At 36.7% G+C, this 17,330-nt stretch overlaps 3 protein-coding genes across 3 annotated transcripts; all 3 read left to right on the plus strand.

Annotated features, from left to right (window-relative positions):
* The first annotated feature begins 65 nt into the window (after positions 1–65).
* Positions 66–1,787, plus strand: polr2i (RNA polymerase II subunit I). The gene is made up of 6 exons (XM_059506115.1): positions 66–257; positions 391–445; positions 587–660; positions 787–861; positions 970–1,021; positions 1,412–1,787. Exons 1-6 carry the CDS (start codon positions 196–198, stop codon positions 1,472–1,474), a joined length of 381 nt encoding a protein of 126 aa, XP_059362098.1. The 5' UTR covers positions 66–195; the 3' UTR covers positions 1,475–1,787.
* An 813-nt stretch (positions 1,788–2,600) lies between these two features.
* pglyrp5 (peptidoglycan recognition protein 5) lies at positions 2,601–5,580 on the plus strand. The gene is made up of 6 exons (XM_059507095.1): positions 2,601–2,880; positions 3,092–3,281; positions 3,365–3,560; positions 4,384–4,502; positions 4,766–4,968; positions 4,999–5,580. The coding sequence occupies exons 2-5, from the start codon at positions 3,239–3,241 to the stop codon at positions 4,948–4,950; spliced, it is 543 nt and encodes a 180-aa protein (XP_059363078.1). The 5' UTR covers positions 2,601–2,880; positions 3,092–3,238; the 3' UTR covers positions 4,951–4,968; positions 4,999–5,580.
* A 409-nt stretch (positions 5,581–5,989) lies between these two features.
* On the plus strand, positions 5,990–7,950 carry foxg1c (forkhead box G1c). The gene has a single exon (XM_059507096.1). It carries the CDS (start codon positions 6,540–6,542, stop codon positions 7,686–7,688), a length of 1,149 nt encoding a protein of 382 aa, XP_059363079.1. The 5' UTR covers positions 5,990–6,539; the 3' UTR covers positions 7,689–7,950.
* The last annotated feature ends 9,380 nt before the right edge of the window (positions 7,951–17,330 follow it).

A 17,330-nucleotide genomic window follows, 5' to 3' on the forward strand; every position in this document is an offset into this window, starting at 1 on the left:
AGAGCGTTGTTTTGTCCTCCGCCGCGAGGAGGCGCTGTGATTGATCTGTGCAGCAGTAAGCGCGGGTCACGCATGCGCAGATTGCGCTCAAGCTTCTGTTTCTAGACGAGTACCATTTCGACAGAGTGCGATAGAGCTGTTGTCTGTTATCCCTCATCTCTAAAGCCCTTCATATAGAGCTACGGTGACTTTCTGATGGATCTGGAAGGTGGCTCGTATGAGCCTGGGTTTGTGGGCATCCGCTTCTGTCAGGAGTGGTGAGTTTAGACGAGTTTGGCGGATCGTGTCGCTAATCTGATGTGTGTGTGTGTGTGTGTGTGTGTGTGTTTGTTTGTTTGTTTTGATGGCAGTAAGTTAGTTGCTCTTCTATAAATCTCTCTCTTTTTACAGTAATAACATGTTGTATCCTAAAGAGGATAAAGAAAACCGCATCCTGCTCTATGCTGTAAGTTATATGACAGATGCGATCATAGTTATGATTACAGTCAAATATTAAGCGGACTTTAAAGAGGCTGGTGTTTGGTTTGGTAAAGTGCTTTAACAGAGAAGTGACGGAACACTCTTACTTGGTCGTGTATGTTTTCAGTGCAGAAACTGCGACTACCAACAAGAAGCCGACAACAGCTGCATCTATGTGAATAAAATCACCCATGAGGTGGAGTGAGTATCTATCTCGCCGTTTTATTTACTGAGAAACCACGCGTTAGTTTGAGAGGGAAAAGAGCAATACCTGTTAATTCTGGATTCTTCTATGATGTCTCTAACCTTGACCCTCTTCTCTGACAGTGAACTCACTCAGATTATTGCAGACGTGGCTCAAGATCCAACACTGCCTCGGACAGAGGACCACCCTTGCCCAAAGTGAGAGTTAAATATGTTTCTTGGTGTAGATGTATATTAAAAATAAAGTTATTTTAGTTCCCGTTCATTCTTATACTGGGCTATTTCATAACGAATGTGTGGTTTTAGGTGTGGCCACAAGGAGGCGGTGTTCTTCCAGTCTCACAGCATGAAGGCTGAGGTGATGACAGCACAGTCACTGTACATTACTGCAATGAAGAATTACTTTTAAAACAGTTTTCACTCAGAACTGCTAGTAAGGTTCACAAATAGTTACAAAGAAATGACACACTGAATTAAACAGACAATTGTAGTATTTTCTTGCCAAATGTACTCTAGAAATATTTATTTATTATTTCTTAACATATTTTGTTTTCCTTTACTAACAATAACTTTCATTCACATTATACGTTGCATCTACCTGACAGATTATGTGACTGATACTAAATGTTTGCAAGAGTAGGCCTTCAAATGAAATAAATTCCTATATGTGATTTTTAATTGCAGCTAAATCATAAATGCTATCTAGGATCAAATTGAACTTTGACATGTTTGGGTTTTCTGAATGCAGGATGCCATGAGGCTTTACTATGTGTGTACTGCCCCACACTGCGGCCACAGATGGACAGAATGAGGAGGATAAAGCCACGAAAGACACAAGATGGGGTCGTGCGTCTCTATGGTTCCATTCCAGAGCATCATTTCTCAGTTTAGGGGACGTCTGTTGTGGAGTGGACATGTCTGACTGATGACCCAACTGTAGGTCACTGATGCATTCGTGAATAACCTGGTGTATCATTTTAGTGCACGGACACCACTGACTCGTCCTTTGACCCGAAGTGTTTATAGTTTTTCATTTTAATTCTACACAGTGTATTTTTTTTTTTTGAAAGATTGTAATAAAATATAAAAAAAATGTATGTTGAGTTTTTATTTGAAAAGTTAAGCTATGGCTATAGTTCTATTATCATATCCAAAATAGAAGTTTTTGTTTACATAATATATATATTTAGATATACATGTGTGTGTACTATATTTATGTATATAAATACACACACATGCATGTGTATATTAAAATAAATGTTACGTTTATATATTAGATATTTTAATATTCTATAAATTATATGAATGTAAATATATGCTGTATGTGTGGGTATTTATACATAATAAATACACACACATATTATGTAAACAAAAAACTTTATTTTGGATGTGATTAATCATTTGACAGCACTAAAATAAAACCAAAATGTAATAAATATGGTTGTCCGTTCACCTTTTAGTGCTTAATCGCATTCTGTACACACATAATTCACTAAAACATGGAGGTTACAACCAAATTAAAATACAGGTAGTGACAACTGCACTTACAGAAATTCTAAGCAGTGGAACCTTTGTGTGATTAGTAATTTGCAGTTTAATTAAATACATAAGCTGTGTGTTTCAGAGGTAAGCGTGACACTGATCATTTACACACAAGCAGCTCATGATCTCGTTTTCAGTGTCTTGAAGCAGTTCAGTTCACATTAAATGCTGCTCCACACAAACTCTGTATCTCTGAGTGTGGGTCGCTATTAATGTGCATTTGGAAAGGTTTTTATTTATTTAATTTTAACAGTGGTTCTACTAATAAATCACAAGATGTTTGACTATACTCTGTAGCTGCACAAACCCTACAAAAAAATAACTGATGTTTTTATCAGGGGGAAAACAATTTAGTTGCATTTCTCTCAGTCCCGGAATGGATCTGCGTGGAGTGACTAACTGAACGCTCCACTCAAACAAGCTGTTCCTCACCAGCTTTCAGTCTGTTGACACGCAAAACCTGAGGCCAGAGTTTCCGAGTAAAGCTGGGAAGTTTGTAAAGCGTAATGACAACGTCAGGTCAAATGTTTCTCAAACGTTGTATGAATTCATTGTTACATAAAGCGATGTCACACTGTCAGTCCTGCTGAAGTTCTGATTGCCACCGAAAGCCTCGTGCCTCTAGCTGAATCACAGTAAAAACTAATTTATCATCAACATGAGAACAATCACAAGGTTTGACTTTTTCCCATTGTACTTAGAGAAGTGGTTGTGTAATTGGACACAGCGTTCATGCAAGTGACTGCCACATTTTATCTTATGCAACTCTGCCAAGCTGTCACTTCTGTTATTTCTGCAATGGTAAAATATCGCCTATTCATAGTGGCATTTCCATTATGATCTATAAAAAGCCCGTGCAACAGAATTTCTTCATATCTGCCTGCAGGACTCGCGACCTGAATTTCCGCACGAGACAAGGAAAGTACGCGGAAGCTCGACATGTTTGTCCCTCCCAGTCATTCAGGGCTATTAAACTTGTCAGCTTGCAGGTCATGTCAGCCACATTCGCCGGGTTTGAGAGAAACGCTGATCGATGGACGGACACACACCTGGAGAACCCGTGGATATGAACGCAGGTGAAAGCAAGCGTCCACGAGCGACCGCGCGCATGATATAAATGCCATTTGTGTGTTTATCTGAACGCACTGTTGTTTTGCAGTGGCTGTGGTGAGTCGTCGCGGGTGGAACGCCCTGAAAGCTCGGGACAGGACAGAGATGAAGAATCCCGCACAGACGGTGATCGTTCACCACACAGCGCTCCGGTACTGCGCGCACCCGCGCGACAGCGTCTCTGAGCTCGCGCACATCCAGCACATGCACATGCAAGAGAGGGGCTTCGACGATATCGGTTACAAGTAAGATATTATAACAAAACACTGCATTTAATATCTGACCGTTCTTTATATCACAGTGTTATTAAGTTATAAAAATATACATTACACTCTTAAAAAATTACACTCTTAAAAAATATTCATATATATTCTTTTTTATTTATTATACAGTATATATATATATATATATATATATATATATATATATATATATATATATATATATATATATATATATAAGACCTCTAACACTAACTAACACTAGCTCTATTCTTTTCCTATTCTATCTGTTTTCTTTTTATTTATTATATTATTTAAAACCCCTTGCTACATGTACTACGTTTAAGCTAACTGAGACTTGTTATAGCACTTATATATCATTGCTCTTTTGTTGTTTTTGATTGCTTCCTCATTTGTAAGTCGCTTCGGTTAGAAGTGTCTGCTAAGTGACTAAATGTAAATGTAAATATATGTATGTGTGTATATATACTATCAATGTATAGTATATATATACTATATATCAATGAACAATGCTGTTAATTGATAGATAGAACAGCATAAGTATAGCCAAATAATAGCAAAACAGGCAAAAAGCAAAACAGAAAAGCAATTTTGCTTTAAAATATTAAGAATATCTGCTTTAATATATGCTTTAAAATATTAAGAATAATTTTCCACCACATGAAAGTCAGTGACATGTTAACTAATATATATATGAAGCCATTTTGCCATGTGACCAAAAAAGAAAAGATAAAAGAAAACAATGTTTTGTCCTGTATGAATTTTGCTGACATAAGACTGACCCCAGTCCATACCTTACACATCAGCTCTGTCTGTCTTCCTCCAGTTTTCTGATCTCTGGAGATGGGACGGTGTATGAAGGGCGAGGATGGGGGATTGTAGGGGCCCACGCAAAGGAACACAACTTCAGTTCTGTTGGCATCGCATTCATGGGCAACTTCAACGGTGAGAACGCCTCTATCTCTATTATCACATTACATTTCATAATTCAATTATTTGTGGTGTTCACACTATATATTACTGTATTTATGGTTCTGTTGTGATTTTTTATTTTTATCTTTTGTGGATTTGTAAATAGAAATAGAGTGTGCGTAATAATTTAATTGTATTTTAGCAATGAAGTATTGACTTGTCTAAATGAAGCAAACTATACAATACATACATTAATTATACAATACATTATAAAGCAAATTTCTGTTTGTCTGTAGATGAATTGCCCAGTTCTGCGTCACTGTCTGCTCTGCTGAGACTGCTGCACATTGGAGTGCTTCACGGTCATGTGCAGCCCAATTTTGAGCTTGTGGGACACAGAGATGTGGCAAAAACTGAGTGTCCGGGGAAAAATATATATGCTTTACTACCAAAACTAAGAGACCAATTACAAAACCAGTGACCTCTTTTGTGTGTGTGTGTGTGTGTGTGTGTGTGTGTGTGTGTGTAGCAGTGTGTGAATGTGAAAATGTATGATGGGTTTATTTTTGCACTAAAATGTTACATTTTACAGTCTTGCGTGCCTTGTTAAAATCCCTTGTCAGAAAATCATGAAGTAATACTAATGTGTAGATTTTATCATAATTTTAAAAAAAAAAGTTCTGATATATAAAAGTTCCATATAAAATTCTGTTTATCCAGAGGATTCATCTTGTTTGATCCCTTTCAAATTAATATAAATAATCATAGAAATCCCATTAGCAGTCTTTATTATTTTTGGTGAAGGATATTTTTCAGATGATTTCTTTGAAGACTAGATTTGAAATCTCCAAAATTGTATTAAATTATTGTCAATCATTTCTTCATACCGAAAAACCTCAGGTAGTTCAAATGGACTGTACAGTAATGTGCAATAAATTAAAACTCAGGTGTGGCCAATTAGGCGTGGGTGTCAAATATCCTAAAAAATGAAAAGGTTTCTATTTTTTTAAGCCTTTTTGTCCCAGTGACATGTTGTGCATCAGTGCCTTTTTATGAGGTACAATCAATGATCACCTTTGTGTCTGTGATTTTATCATTAAACTCTTATATAGCCTACTGTTTCCCTCCTTGTATTTCCTCTTCTACCTAATTTAGACTTGTTAGTATGCATTGAAATATTATTTTAGTTCATCTTTTAGTTTGTTTAGTCATTGCTGCAGGCACTGAAACAAAACATAAAGGTTTTGAATTAGAGAACAAAACATTTATCTTGTTTAATTTCATACATTACATATGCTTTCAAGTATTTTAACATAAAGCTAAATTTAATTTGAATTTCTAATGGTATTCTAATTTTGTGCAAAATGTAAAATGCGTGTTTTCTAGTGTTACAACTCACTCTGATGACAGAACAGACTCCACAGTAGCTACTCTTTGTACTTGACGTTAATTTAGCTACAGTTTAGGAAATAGATTTCAAAACAACGTTGAATCAAACAAACAAATTAGGCTTATATCAAAGTCTGAAGAAAGAGGAGTTACAGACGTTAAAACAAAATGTGTTTCAACGCTCCCTAGTCACGGGCCTACACGCAGCCAGCTCATTCAGCAGTAGTAGGCTATAGGGTCAGGCCTACTGTATTTTTTGCACTGTAAGTGCACGACCCGCTCCCTCATGAAGCCGAGGGCGTCCTCCAGAGATTAGGGTTCATGTCCATCCTGAGCTGTTTGTTTACTCACATCCCCAAGTGTTGTCGCACATCTGAACTCCTCAGCACGACGTCTCTTGGCCTCGCTCGTATCTGACAGGCGTTCAGTCGGATGAATGTGTAAACAGAAGGGCGGTCTCAGGTGAGAGGCTTGAGTTTCAGCGGCTTCCGAAGTCTTATAATCGAGCCATCGAGTTCATCGATCAGTCAGAGAGATTGCCTGGGCTGGAAACTTATCAGATCTTAGTTTTGTTTTTATCGAGCGTTTCTGAAGAATGAACGGCCACCTTCTATTGTGCCACTTTGGTTGAACTTTTCAGTTCTGTTGGACACCTTTAGGAGCGTGTTTGTACATTTAAACATGGAGGAACTAAAATCCCCCGTGGGCTTTTTCCACAAGTCCTCATTCAGCATCAGCAGCTTACTGCTCCGACACGAGCGCGCGAGGACCGACGCGACCACCGCGCCAGAAGCACCGCGCTCCCGCGCCGCGAAGCCGCCTGCGCGCTCAAATCAGCCAAATGACGGAAAAGACAAACCTATTAGAGAGCGGAACGACTCAGCGACCATACCGGCTAAAAAAGAGATAGTAGGAGAGCCAAAGTGTGAAGGAACTGATGGACAGGAGAAGAAGAGTAAACCCGATAAGCCTCCGTTCAGTTATAACGCGCTTATCATGATGGCCATCCGCCAGAGTCCGGAGCGACGGCTCACCCTCAACGGCATCTATGAGTTCATCATGGGCAACTTCCCTTACTACCGAGAAAACCGGCAGGGCTGGCAGAACTCCATCCGACACAACCTGAGCCTCAACAAGTGCTTCGTCAAGGTCCCGCGCCACTACGATGACCCTGGAAAAGGAAACTACTGGATGCTGGACCCGTCCAGTGATGATGTGTTCATCGGCGGAACCACCGGGAAACTCAGGCGGCGGTCTACCGCGGCGTCCCGCGCCAAGCTGGCCATGAAGAGAGGCGCTCGGCTGACCTCCACCTCCGCCGCCGCCGGGCTCGCGTTCGCTGGCTCGTTTTACTGGCCCGTCCCGCCGTTCGTGACGCTCCAGCATCGCCAGCCGAACGCCGCGGCGCACCACAACAACTACGCCGCGTCGGTTCTGTCCCAAAGCTCGCGTCACTTCAGCTCGGTCGGTCCCGCAGCAGAAAGACTTCTTCTCCCGCCCGGTCAAGAGGCAGCTTATTGTGGGATGGGTTGTGACCAGATGACCTCCGCCTCCTCCTTCGCCACATCTGCGTCTGTGCCTCTGTCTCTCTCTGCGCCCTGCTCTTTTAATTTACTCTCCAATCAGTCCAGTTACTTTTACTCCCAATCAGTGCCTCACACAGCGGGACTGTCGCCCTGGTCGCACGAGGAATCGTACTTCTCCAAAACATCTCCTTCTGGACAGTTTTTCCCGGGAAAGCCATCTCCTTCTTCCGACTACATTGGAGGACTATGTACAGACATTCCCAGTTATTTTCCTCATTTTAACACTGCCACCTCAATGCACTGAGAAGCTTGCAATTTGTTTTTATTTGATTAAAAACTTTGTATCTTTTAAATTATTATTTATTAATATTATTATTATTTTTACACTACCGGTCAAATTGGAATAAAGTCTCTTCTACTCAAAAATAGGCTATAGTAAAATAGTAATTATATAGTAATAAAAATGGTATTATGAAATATTATTGCAATATAAAATAACTTTTCTATTTTAATATTCATTTTAAAATGTGATTTATTCCTGGCAAAACTGAATTTTCAACATCATTACTCAATTTTTCAGTGACACATGATCTTTTAGGAATCATTCTAATATGCTGATTTGGTGGTCAGTTTTTATCGATTATTATTGGTGCTCAATTGCAAATAATATTTCTTGTTATTATCAATACTGAAAGCATTGTTTTTGCTGCTTAATATTTTTGTAGCAACCAATAAACGTATTTGAATTATTTTATAAATTGAAAGTTCAAAAGAACAACATTTATTTGAAATAGAAAAAAGGAACTTTTGTAAAGGCATTAAAAATGCCTTTCACTTTTGGTCAATTTAATGTGTCCTTGCTGAATAAAATAGGAAATGTTTCTTGAACAGCAAATCAACATATTATAATGACTCCTGAAGGATGATGTGACACTGAAGACTGGAGTTATTGCTGATGAAAATTCAGCTTTGACATTAAAGAAATAAATACAGTTTTACGATATATTCAAATTGTAATAGTATTTTACAGTATTACTGAATTTTTTCATCATATAAATGAAGCCTCAATGAACATAAGAGACTTTTTATTAAAAAACGTAAAAAATCATAATTATTTCAATTATTTTATCCCAAAATCTGTTGTCGACAAGCAGTTCAATGTTTTAATGCATTCATTTTCTGTGAGGCCAAATAAGGAAGTAGCTACAGGAAACAATCATGTTTTGTTCTGCTGACCACATATGTCTTTTTAATGCTGTCTTGTTTGAGAACAAGTTTTTTGTTTCGTTTTGTTTTTTAATGCCAAGTAGTTTGGGAGGCATGTACAATGCAAAAAGCTTAACTGCATGATTCTGTCCGGACTTTTCCATATGTCAGGTGTCTTCGTATTGTTCAGCATTTATAGCCACTCACATAATCCTGATTGTGTGACTATTTCATACAATGCATTAGCTTTACACATCCTGCAGGTCTTGGCCTGTAATTTTGTTTTTGCCCAAACATGTATCCACTTAAAGGAAATAAACTTTTTGGAGCAACAGTCCTTTGTTGTTCATGAATATTAATTGTTTATTAATTGTATAATAAAATAATTTCCCACTGCGACTGCAAATTAGTATATATTTTTTTCCACATATTAAAAAATTGTACGCAACAATGTTTTGATAAGTTATCATTTTATTCGTTTCAGTAGGTTTCTTTTATCTTATTAAATTTTTAGTTCACATCTGCAAGACTCAATGACTGAACCTATATGTGCACACACACAAATATATAAAACTACTTTAACATTTTTAAAATGTTAATAATTTTTATTTTGTAATATGCTTTATTTATAAAGGACAGAACCGATGAAACCCCCTAAAATGCAAAGCAGAGTTTTGAAAAATTGGGAGCTCAGTCACATACCGCCTTCTTAAACTCATCCTGAATGAATACATCATCTATTTTTTAAACAATACAGAGATACACAATTTATGGAATTTATAATGTCAACGGGCCTATGATTTCACATGTTATGTGATATTTTATGAAATGGTTTATATGTGTGTTACATAACAATATGATTAAACAGGTGTAGCTTCAAATTTATAAAACAAATCTGAAAACACTATACAATGCTTTGTATTTCAAATCTTTCTCCCCTTCTGTCTCCCAAACACACACACACACACACACACACACACACACACAATGTCTGAGGGTCTCGAGAGTGCGATCACAGCCTCAGCTCAGTAATGAAGTGGATCTCCTTTTTCAAATGGCTGAGGAGGGGAGAGATAAAAAGAGATGATAGAGGAAATTCAAAGAGAAAGAGAGAATTCAACCACAACGCACTAGAAAAAAAAATCACTTTCATCAGATTACACCACTTCAAATAGACACAAGTGATTTTTCACATTTGTACAAGTTGCGGTAACTGAGTGAGCTCGATAAAATGTGCTGCCCTTGAACCAAGGAAACCAGTTAGTGAGTACAGATTTCACCTCACGGAAAGAGCTGATGAGCAGACCTTACATGCCCTCTCCAAGCCACCAAGTCTCTGCCATTTTCCAAATATGTGATTCAAATAAATTTATATTCATTCTGTTCATTTTTATTTGTTATTGAGTTGATAAAAAATGAAAACGTAAGTGCTTTGAAATATGAAATCCTGATTCAAATTTTAGAAAATCTAAAATAAAGTCAAGAATCATTTACAGTGAATAAATGGGGTAAAAAATTTTTTTTACGATGTCCTTGTTAAACATGTTACATGTACTTACTATTGTAAAATCTGTAAATTATGCATAATAACATGATATTAACAAAATCAATTAATGAAGTTAAAGATTCTGGCCAGTGAAAAAGTCCATGCCCTGTTGTCCTCTCACTGCTCTGTCTGTGCATATTACTCTCCTGATTCAGATGAGACCAGTTTTTTTTTTTCACTAGAGAAAGCAATATTATGGATAGAAGTATCATATTTTGGCCAGGGGCAATGGATTAAAGTTTAAAACTTTGTAATAATGAATTTACTAATTACAAACACTTAGCTTTTCCCTTCGCAAGACATTAATGGATGGACTGGAGTCATGTTGATTACTTCTGGATTATTGTTATGTTTTTATCAGCTGTTTGGACTCTCATTCTGACGGCACCCATTCACTGTGAGCAAGTGATGTAATGCTAAATTTCTCCAAATCTGCAATGATGAAGAAACAAACTTGGACGGGCTGAGGGTGAGTAAATCTTTTGCTATTTTTCATTCTTACATTTAGTCATTTAGCAGACACTTTTATCCAAATCAACTTACAAATGAGGACAATGGAAGCAATCAAAATCAACAAAAAAGCAATGATAAGGGTTATAACAAGTCTCTGTTAGCTTAACGCAGTACATTTAGCAAGCTTTTCTTTGAAAAATTATATAATAATTAAAAAGAAAACAGACAGAATAGTAAAATAAAAGAGCACGCTAGTGTTAGAATTCTTTTTTGCGTTTGGTTAATTGTATACTAAATAAAAAAGAAGTTGCTAGTTCTACCATTAGTGTTAGTTTTTTTGGTTAGTTAATTAATGTGTAAGTCTAAAATTGGCAAGTTTGTTTGTTTAAAGAATAGAATTAGAATAGAGAGTGCTTGAGTTAGAGGGTCAAATAAAGATGAAAAAAACCTACCTGTATCCTGAAGACCTTGACTAGCTTGTTCAGGTGTGCTTGATTAGGGTTGGAGCTCAACTCTGCAGGGACACAGGCCCTCCAGGATCAACGTTCCCCATGCACCCCTGATTTAATGTAAAGGTCTGTGAAAGTGATTTTGTGCTTCCTTGGGACGACACAATCAAACGATGTTCACTTGTAGAATGCAAGCTTCTAGAGGCACTTCTAGAGGATGAAATATTCCTAGACTTACAATGTAACAAGTAAACAAATAAAGTGGAAAAGCATATTTTTGACTTAAATTGGCAAAAATGTAGAATACACAGTAAACATTTACTGCAGCCTACAATCATACACATTACATTACACTAAACACTGGTGAACTTCACTTCACCTCTCAATATAACCTGAGAAGATCAGGAACACACAGACGTGTAAAGACGCCTCTCAGGACAGCTTCTCTGTAACCTAACTGAAAAACTATTGGCAAACTATGATCTCTGATGCAAAAGATAACCGTAATATTTGCTGAGTAATTATAGAATTTGTCTGCAGGGCAATAAGAGGCGGAAATGAAGAGAGAATTTGAGAGGTTAACATACAGACAGGTGTAGAGACGCCCAAAGCAAGCTGTAAGTTGATACTATTTTCCTTTCATTTGTGTTATAAATATCATCATATTTTTGACAGGTATGAATAATGGTTTCTACACCTCCATCACACTATGAACATCCTGCAAATAAAACAGCTGAGATATAAATCTTCTCCACATGATCCCCTAAAGCTGGGAGTCCATTGACACATGTGTAAGACCACACACACACACACACACACACACACACACACACACACACACACACACACACACACACACACACACACACACACACACACACACACACACACACACACACACACACTTACTTAGGTCGTCAAACTTTCAAAATTCAAAACAGGCATTTTGATTTATGCAACTCATAAAATTGTGCAACTAATAAAAATAAAATGAAATAACTGGCTTCTATTAGTGAAGCCAAAGCAATGATAGGTTAAAATTGATAGCCTGAATGCACTGTAAGTCGCTTTGGATAAAAGCGTCTGCTAAATGCATAAATTTAATTTAATTTAATATATATATATATATACAGTACAGACCAAAAGTTTGGACACACCTTCTCATTCAAAGAGTTTTCTTTATTTTCATGACTATGAAAATTGTAGATTCACACTGAAAGCATCAAAACTATGAATTAACACATGTGGAATTATATATGGAATTATATACAAAACAAAAAAGTGTGAAACAACTGAAAATATGTCATATTCTAGGTTCTTCAAAGTAGAGATGCTTAGCACTTGTTGGCCCTTTTGCCTTCTGTCTGCGGTCCAGCTCACCCCTAAACCATCTCGATTGGGTTCAGGTCCGGTGACTGTGGAGGCCAGGTCATCTGGCGCAGCACCCCATTACTCTCCTTCTTGGTCAAATAGCCCTTGATGCCTTCAGTGTGACTCTACAATTTTCATAGTCATGAAAATAAAGAAAACTCTTTGAATGAGAAGGTGTCCAAACTTTTGGTCTGTACTGTATATATATATTAAACTAATATTAATAAAATCTAATATTAATAAAAAAAAAAGTTTGGACTATATCTAAATGGACATGCCAGACATTTAATTTACACTACAATTAATTAACTGTTATTATTAATTAACTTTTATTATTATTATTAATTATAATTTTTGTTATTAATAATATTTATATATATATATATATATATATATATATATATATATATATATATATATATATATATATATATATATATATATATATATCTTCTTTCTTCTTAGTGTTATTTAATAATTTTTTTCTCTACAAATATCTACAAAGGGCAGTTTTGAGAAATCTTACAAACTATGAATGTAATTTATTGAATGTAAAAATATTTACTATTTAAAAGTTCAATAATTAAGTTTTTTTTATTTTTTAAGAAAACTGTTTTTACTGTTAAAGACCTGTTTAGCTTTGACTAGTAGTGTATGTTTTGTTTATGCATAAATGGAGGTCTTATCAAATATAATTAACTTCTTGGCACACACTGTCCCCAAATATAGCTAAATAAACCCACACACAGACTGAAAGAGGTTTTCAGCGCAGCCGCTCTCCTTGAACAACTTTGATCATGGTTAGATTCCATGCTCTGGTTTCTGTTAGTAAAGAGCGCTTGTAAGAGTCTAAAGATGCTTGGTGGAAGTCGAGAGAGAATCCAGTCCGGGAGGAAGGAAGTGATCTGGAGAGGTGAAAACATAAGCCGATGTACTTGAAAGACTCTGGGCTCGGTGTGCATTTCTCAACCATAGTTAAGCTTTGTAAACCAATTCCACAGACATGATCCTCAAATCTCCACACTATAGGGTGCTATTATCCTGAGCGAACTCACCACCCTGTGAAATCACATGGGTGGGATAGTGGCTCGTGGGCGCCCGCCTGTCTCTAAGCAGTAAGCCAATCCCCTGGAGTCTAAGCGCTGTACAGACACACATCTTTGTCTGTCTCACAAACTCACCTCATCATACAGCCGTCTTCCCTGTCAGTCATCACACATAACAAAGAGATGTCTGTTGGTCTACACACCTGACCCCTGCCCCATGAATATTACCCCACACCACGGCTAAGAGGCCAGACACATGCTTCTGTTATCGATACATGAATACGTCAATGAGGGAGATCACATCAGGCTGCTCCGTTTCATGACAGCATAATATTGTAAAAGTAACAAAGCATTAAAAGCATATAGTGTCTCAGAGAACACACACATACACACACACACACACACACACTTTATTACCAATACATATTTTGATTAACTATTTGATATGACTATTTGTATTGATATAATATATCTAAAGATAATATAATATTTAATAAAATGTAGAAATATTATTGCCATTTAAAATAAGTTTTCTGTGTTGACCTACTTTAAAATATAATTTATTCCTGTGAAGAAATACTGAATTTTCAGCATCATTACTCTAGTTTTCAGTGTCACATGATCCTTCAGAAGTCAGGATTCTTTGATTTTATATATAATTTAGTGTTAGTGATTTATATATATATATATAGTGTTACAATATACTATTAGTGAATCAGCTTATTAGAAAGATTTCTGAAGGATCACGTGACACTGAAGACTGGAGTAATGGTTGATGAAAATAGGAAACCAAAATTAGAAATCGCAATAATATTTTACAATATTGCTGTTTTTCCCCCTGTATTTTCAATCAAATAAATACAGCCTTAATTAGCATTAGAGACTCTATTAAAATAAATTAAAAAAATCTTACTGATCCCAAACGTCTGAACGGCAGTGTACGTCAGAAAAATAAAATTACCTCACTTTTGAACTAAGTTATTATTATTATTGTTGTAAATTGCATTTTATATTTCTGTAGGCTATCAAATACAGAATATCATACATTCTTAATATTAGTTTAAATGACATTATTAATTATAATTAACCTAATACAATTCTATATAAACCCTAAAAACATCTCGGTTACTGGATGTAACCACGGTTCCCTTTTATAGGTCACTTTGATGCTGCGGTGACGTCACCATATGGGAACACCTCTCGGTGTGACGAATGTCTGAAACCCTATACCATCCCGCCAATCCTATTGGCCAAATAGCGCTTGGCACCACCCTACGCATGCGTACGCATCGTATACCTGAGTGCCGCGCGCTATTTTGCTCAGATTTCATGAACTGAAGAAATGCTATCAAGGTACGGAACGGCCGGGACCGCAGCATCTCGTTCCCTATTCAGGGAACCGTGGTTACATACATAACCGAGCCAATGGGACATGTGCTGCTTTGTGACAGCATGGCCTCTATTTTGTGTCCTAACAGACAAAGCTGGTCGGACTCACACCATGGGGCTGTTAGATCAACATAAGTCTTCAGCGTTCTGACAGGGCAAAGACTCAGATCTCCTGACCCCGCCTCTGCAGGGGGTAAAGCCTCCAAGACCACTTGTTGAAAGCGAAAAGGGTTCGAAGCGACCTTAGGGACAAAATTAGGCCTCAGTCGCAGCAATATTTTCACAGAGCCTGGTGCAAAATCCATGCACGAGGGCGAAACAGTAAGAGCCTGTAAATCCCCAACTCTCTAGAAGGAGGATAAACCCAGCAAACATTTGGACGTCTTTTGACCGTTGAAAAGACATCCATCCGACACGTCCCGTCATGGTTGAAAAATAGTTCCAAAATGAAAGTTGAACCGATGTCTTTTCTGGACGTGAACTGCACGTCTTTTCTGCACGTCTCCTGGACGTCTAAATGAGTCGTCTTCTGGACGTCCAAATGCGTCGATTTCTGGACATCGTCGTTTAAATGTTTAAATGCGTTGCTGCATAGTTTAAGTGTATGTATATATAAGCCTGCATATAAAATAATCACACACCCATTGTGTAACATTGTGTCTTGAGGTTTAACACATCTTGACAAAAGTTCTAGATCGGTCCAGACAGACATGAACGTCCATAAAACATCTTAATCAAGTGTACATCACAAACAATAACACATTATTTGTGGACATATGCAAAAAAGAAGCATGCTCTGATTTAGCACATTTTATTGTTTTTAAACAGTTTAGCATCTGCTAACCACACTAAAATACCAATTACAAAATACTGAATTATTATATAAAGGGGAAATTCTGTTATTTACTCACCCTCATGTTTCAAACCTGTATACCTTTCTATGTTCTGACGATATTGTTTTCACGTTTGCTTTACTGGGTCAATGACAAATAAGAATCTTCAAGATGATAAAAATCTATTTAAAAAATTAGTTTTTCAATGTAATCTTTGTATCCATTTTGGATTTCTGAAATAAGTTTACAGGCCTACCATTTTCGTCAGAAATATGATTTAATGAGGGTCATCACTGAATAAAAAGTGCAGAAATACTCAATCTTGAAGTCCATTATTTATTTATTTTTAAATACTTTAATCATATAAATAATATAATATTAAGAATATTCTATTTGAACGTGGCATAACCACCTTGCAGGAGCCATTGTTTTCATGTGACAAGAAAATCATAAAACATAGAAGACCCTCATCATAAAATATGTTTGAAATCATTGCTATTTATAAAATCAAAGTGGTTTAAATGATGTTAAACTGTATAGAACCGACATGAATTCAAATATTACATTTCTGAGAATGCGTTCATGTGTTTTCGACTAAAATGTTAAAAGATGGTTTCTTTTTATCATGTCTTTATTAATCTTGTCATTGCCTTACACAGTTGTCTTATAAACACAAAGATACAACCCCTGTCAAAAAGTATGGAATCACCCCTCTCAGAAGATGTTCATTCAAATGTTTAATTGTGTAGAGCAAAAACCAAGCACATATATGCCACAAAACAATTTTCACTCAACAAAACAATATTCTGGCTGTATAAAACACTTACAAAAACAACAAAGAAAGATAGCTATAGTCAATTACAACTGTTTTTACAGATCAAACAGAGGAAAAAAATATGGAATCACACAAATCTGAGGAAAATTATATGGAATCACCATGCACTTTGCATTTGTAAAACAAACACCTGTATCTGATTACAACTAATTAGTCTGCAGTTACAAACGAGTGCTTGCGCACATTAGTGATGTGTTGAACCAAGATGATTGACATAACTCATGGCTCCAACACGAGAGATGTCAGTTGAAACAAAGGAGAGGCTTATCAAACTTCTCAAAGAAGGTAAATCTTCACAGAATTTTGCAAAAGATTCTGGTTGTTCCCAGTCAGCTGTGTCTAAAATCTGGACCAAGTACAAATCAAATGGAAAGGTTGTAAAAGGGAAGCGTACTGGTAGACCAAGAAAGACATCAAAGCGCCAAGACAGAAAACTTAAAGCAATATGCATTGAAAACAGAAAATGCACAACAAAACAAATGAGGAACAAATGGGCAGAAAGTGGAGTTCATGTCTGTGACCGGACTGTAAGAAATCGCCTAAAAGAAATGGGATTTACATACAGAAAAGCCAAACGAAAACCATCATTAACATCTAAACAGAAAAAAACAAGGTTTCAGTCGGCTAAAGAAAGACAATCTTGGACTGTGGATGACTGGATGAGAGTTATATTCAGTGATGAATCACGAATCTGCATTGGCCAGGGTGATGATGCTGGAACTTTTGTTTGGTGCCGTTCCAATGAAATTTATAAAGACAACTGCCTGAAGAAAACATGCAAATTTCCACAATCATTAATGATATGGGGTTGTATGTCA

Source organism: Carassius carassius, chromosome 23 (assembly GCF_963082965.1).
Source record: "Carassius carassius chromosome 23, fCarCar2.1, whole genome shotgun sequence".
Lineage (NCBI taxonomy): Eukaryota > Metazoa > Chordata > Actinopteri > Cypriniformes > Cyprinidae > Carassius > Carassius carassius.

Excerpts from the sequence above, each read along its gene's own strand:
- polr2i (XM_059506115.1), top strand. The coding sequence starts at position 196 with ATGGATCTGGAAGGTGGCTCGTATGAGCCTGGGTTTGTGGGCATCCGC. Across the intron at positions 446-586 it reads ACCGCATCCTGCTCTATGCT|TGCAGAAACTGCGACTACCA; the intron begins GTAAGTTATATG and ends GTATGTTTTCAG. Across the intron at positions 1,022-1,411 it reads CTCACAGCATGAAGGCTGAG|GATGCCATGAGGCTTTACTA; the intron begins GTGATGACAGCA and ends TTCTGAATGCAG.
- pglyrp5 (XM_059507095.1), top strand. The coding sequence starts at position 3,239 with ATGGACGGACACACACCTGGAGAACCCGTGGATATGAACGCAG. Across the intron at positions 3,282-3,364 it reads ACCCGTGGATATGAACGCAG|TGGCTGTGGTGAGTCGTCGC; the intron begins GTGAAAGCAAGC and ends GTTGTTTTGCAG. Across the intron at positions 4,503-4,765 it reads ATTCATGGGCAACTTCAACG|ATGAATTGCCCAGTTCTGCG; the intron begins GTGAGAACGCCT and ends GTTTGTCTGTAG.
- foxg1c (XM_059507096.1), top strand. The coding sequence starts at position 6,540 with ATGGAGGAACTAAAATCCCCCGTGGGCTTTTTCCACAAGTCCTCATTC.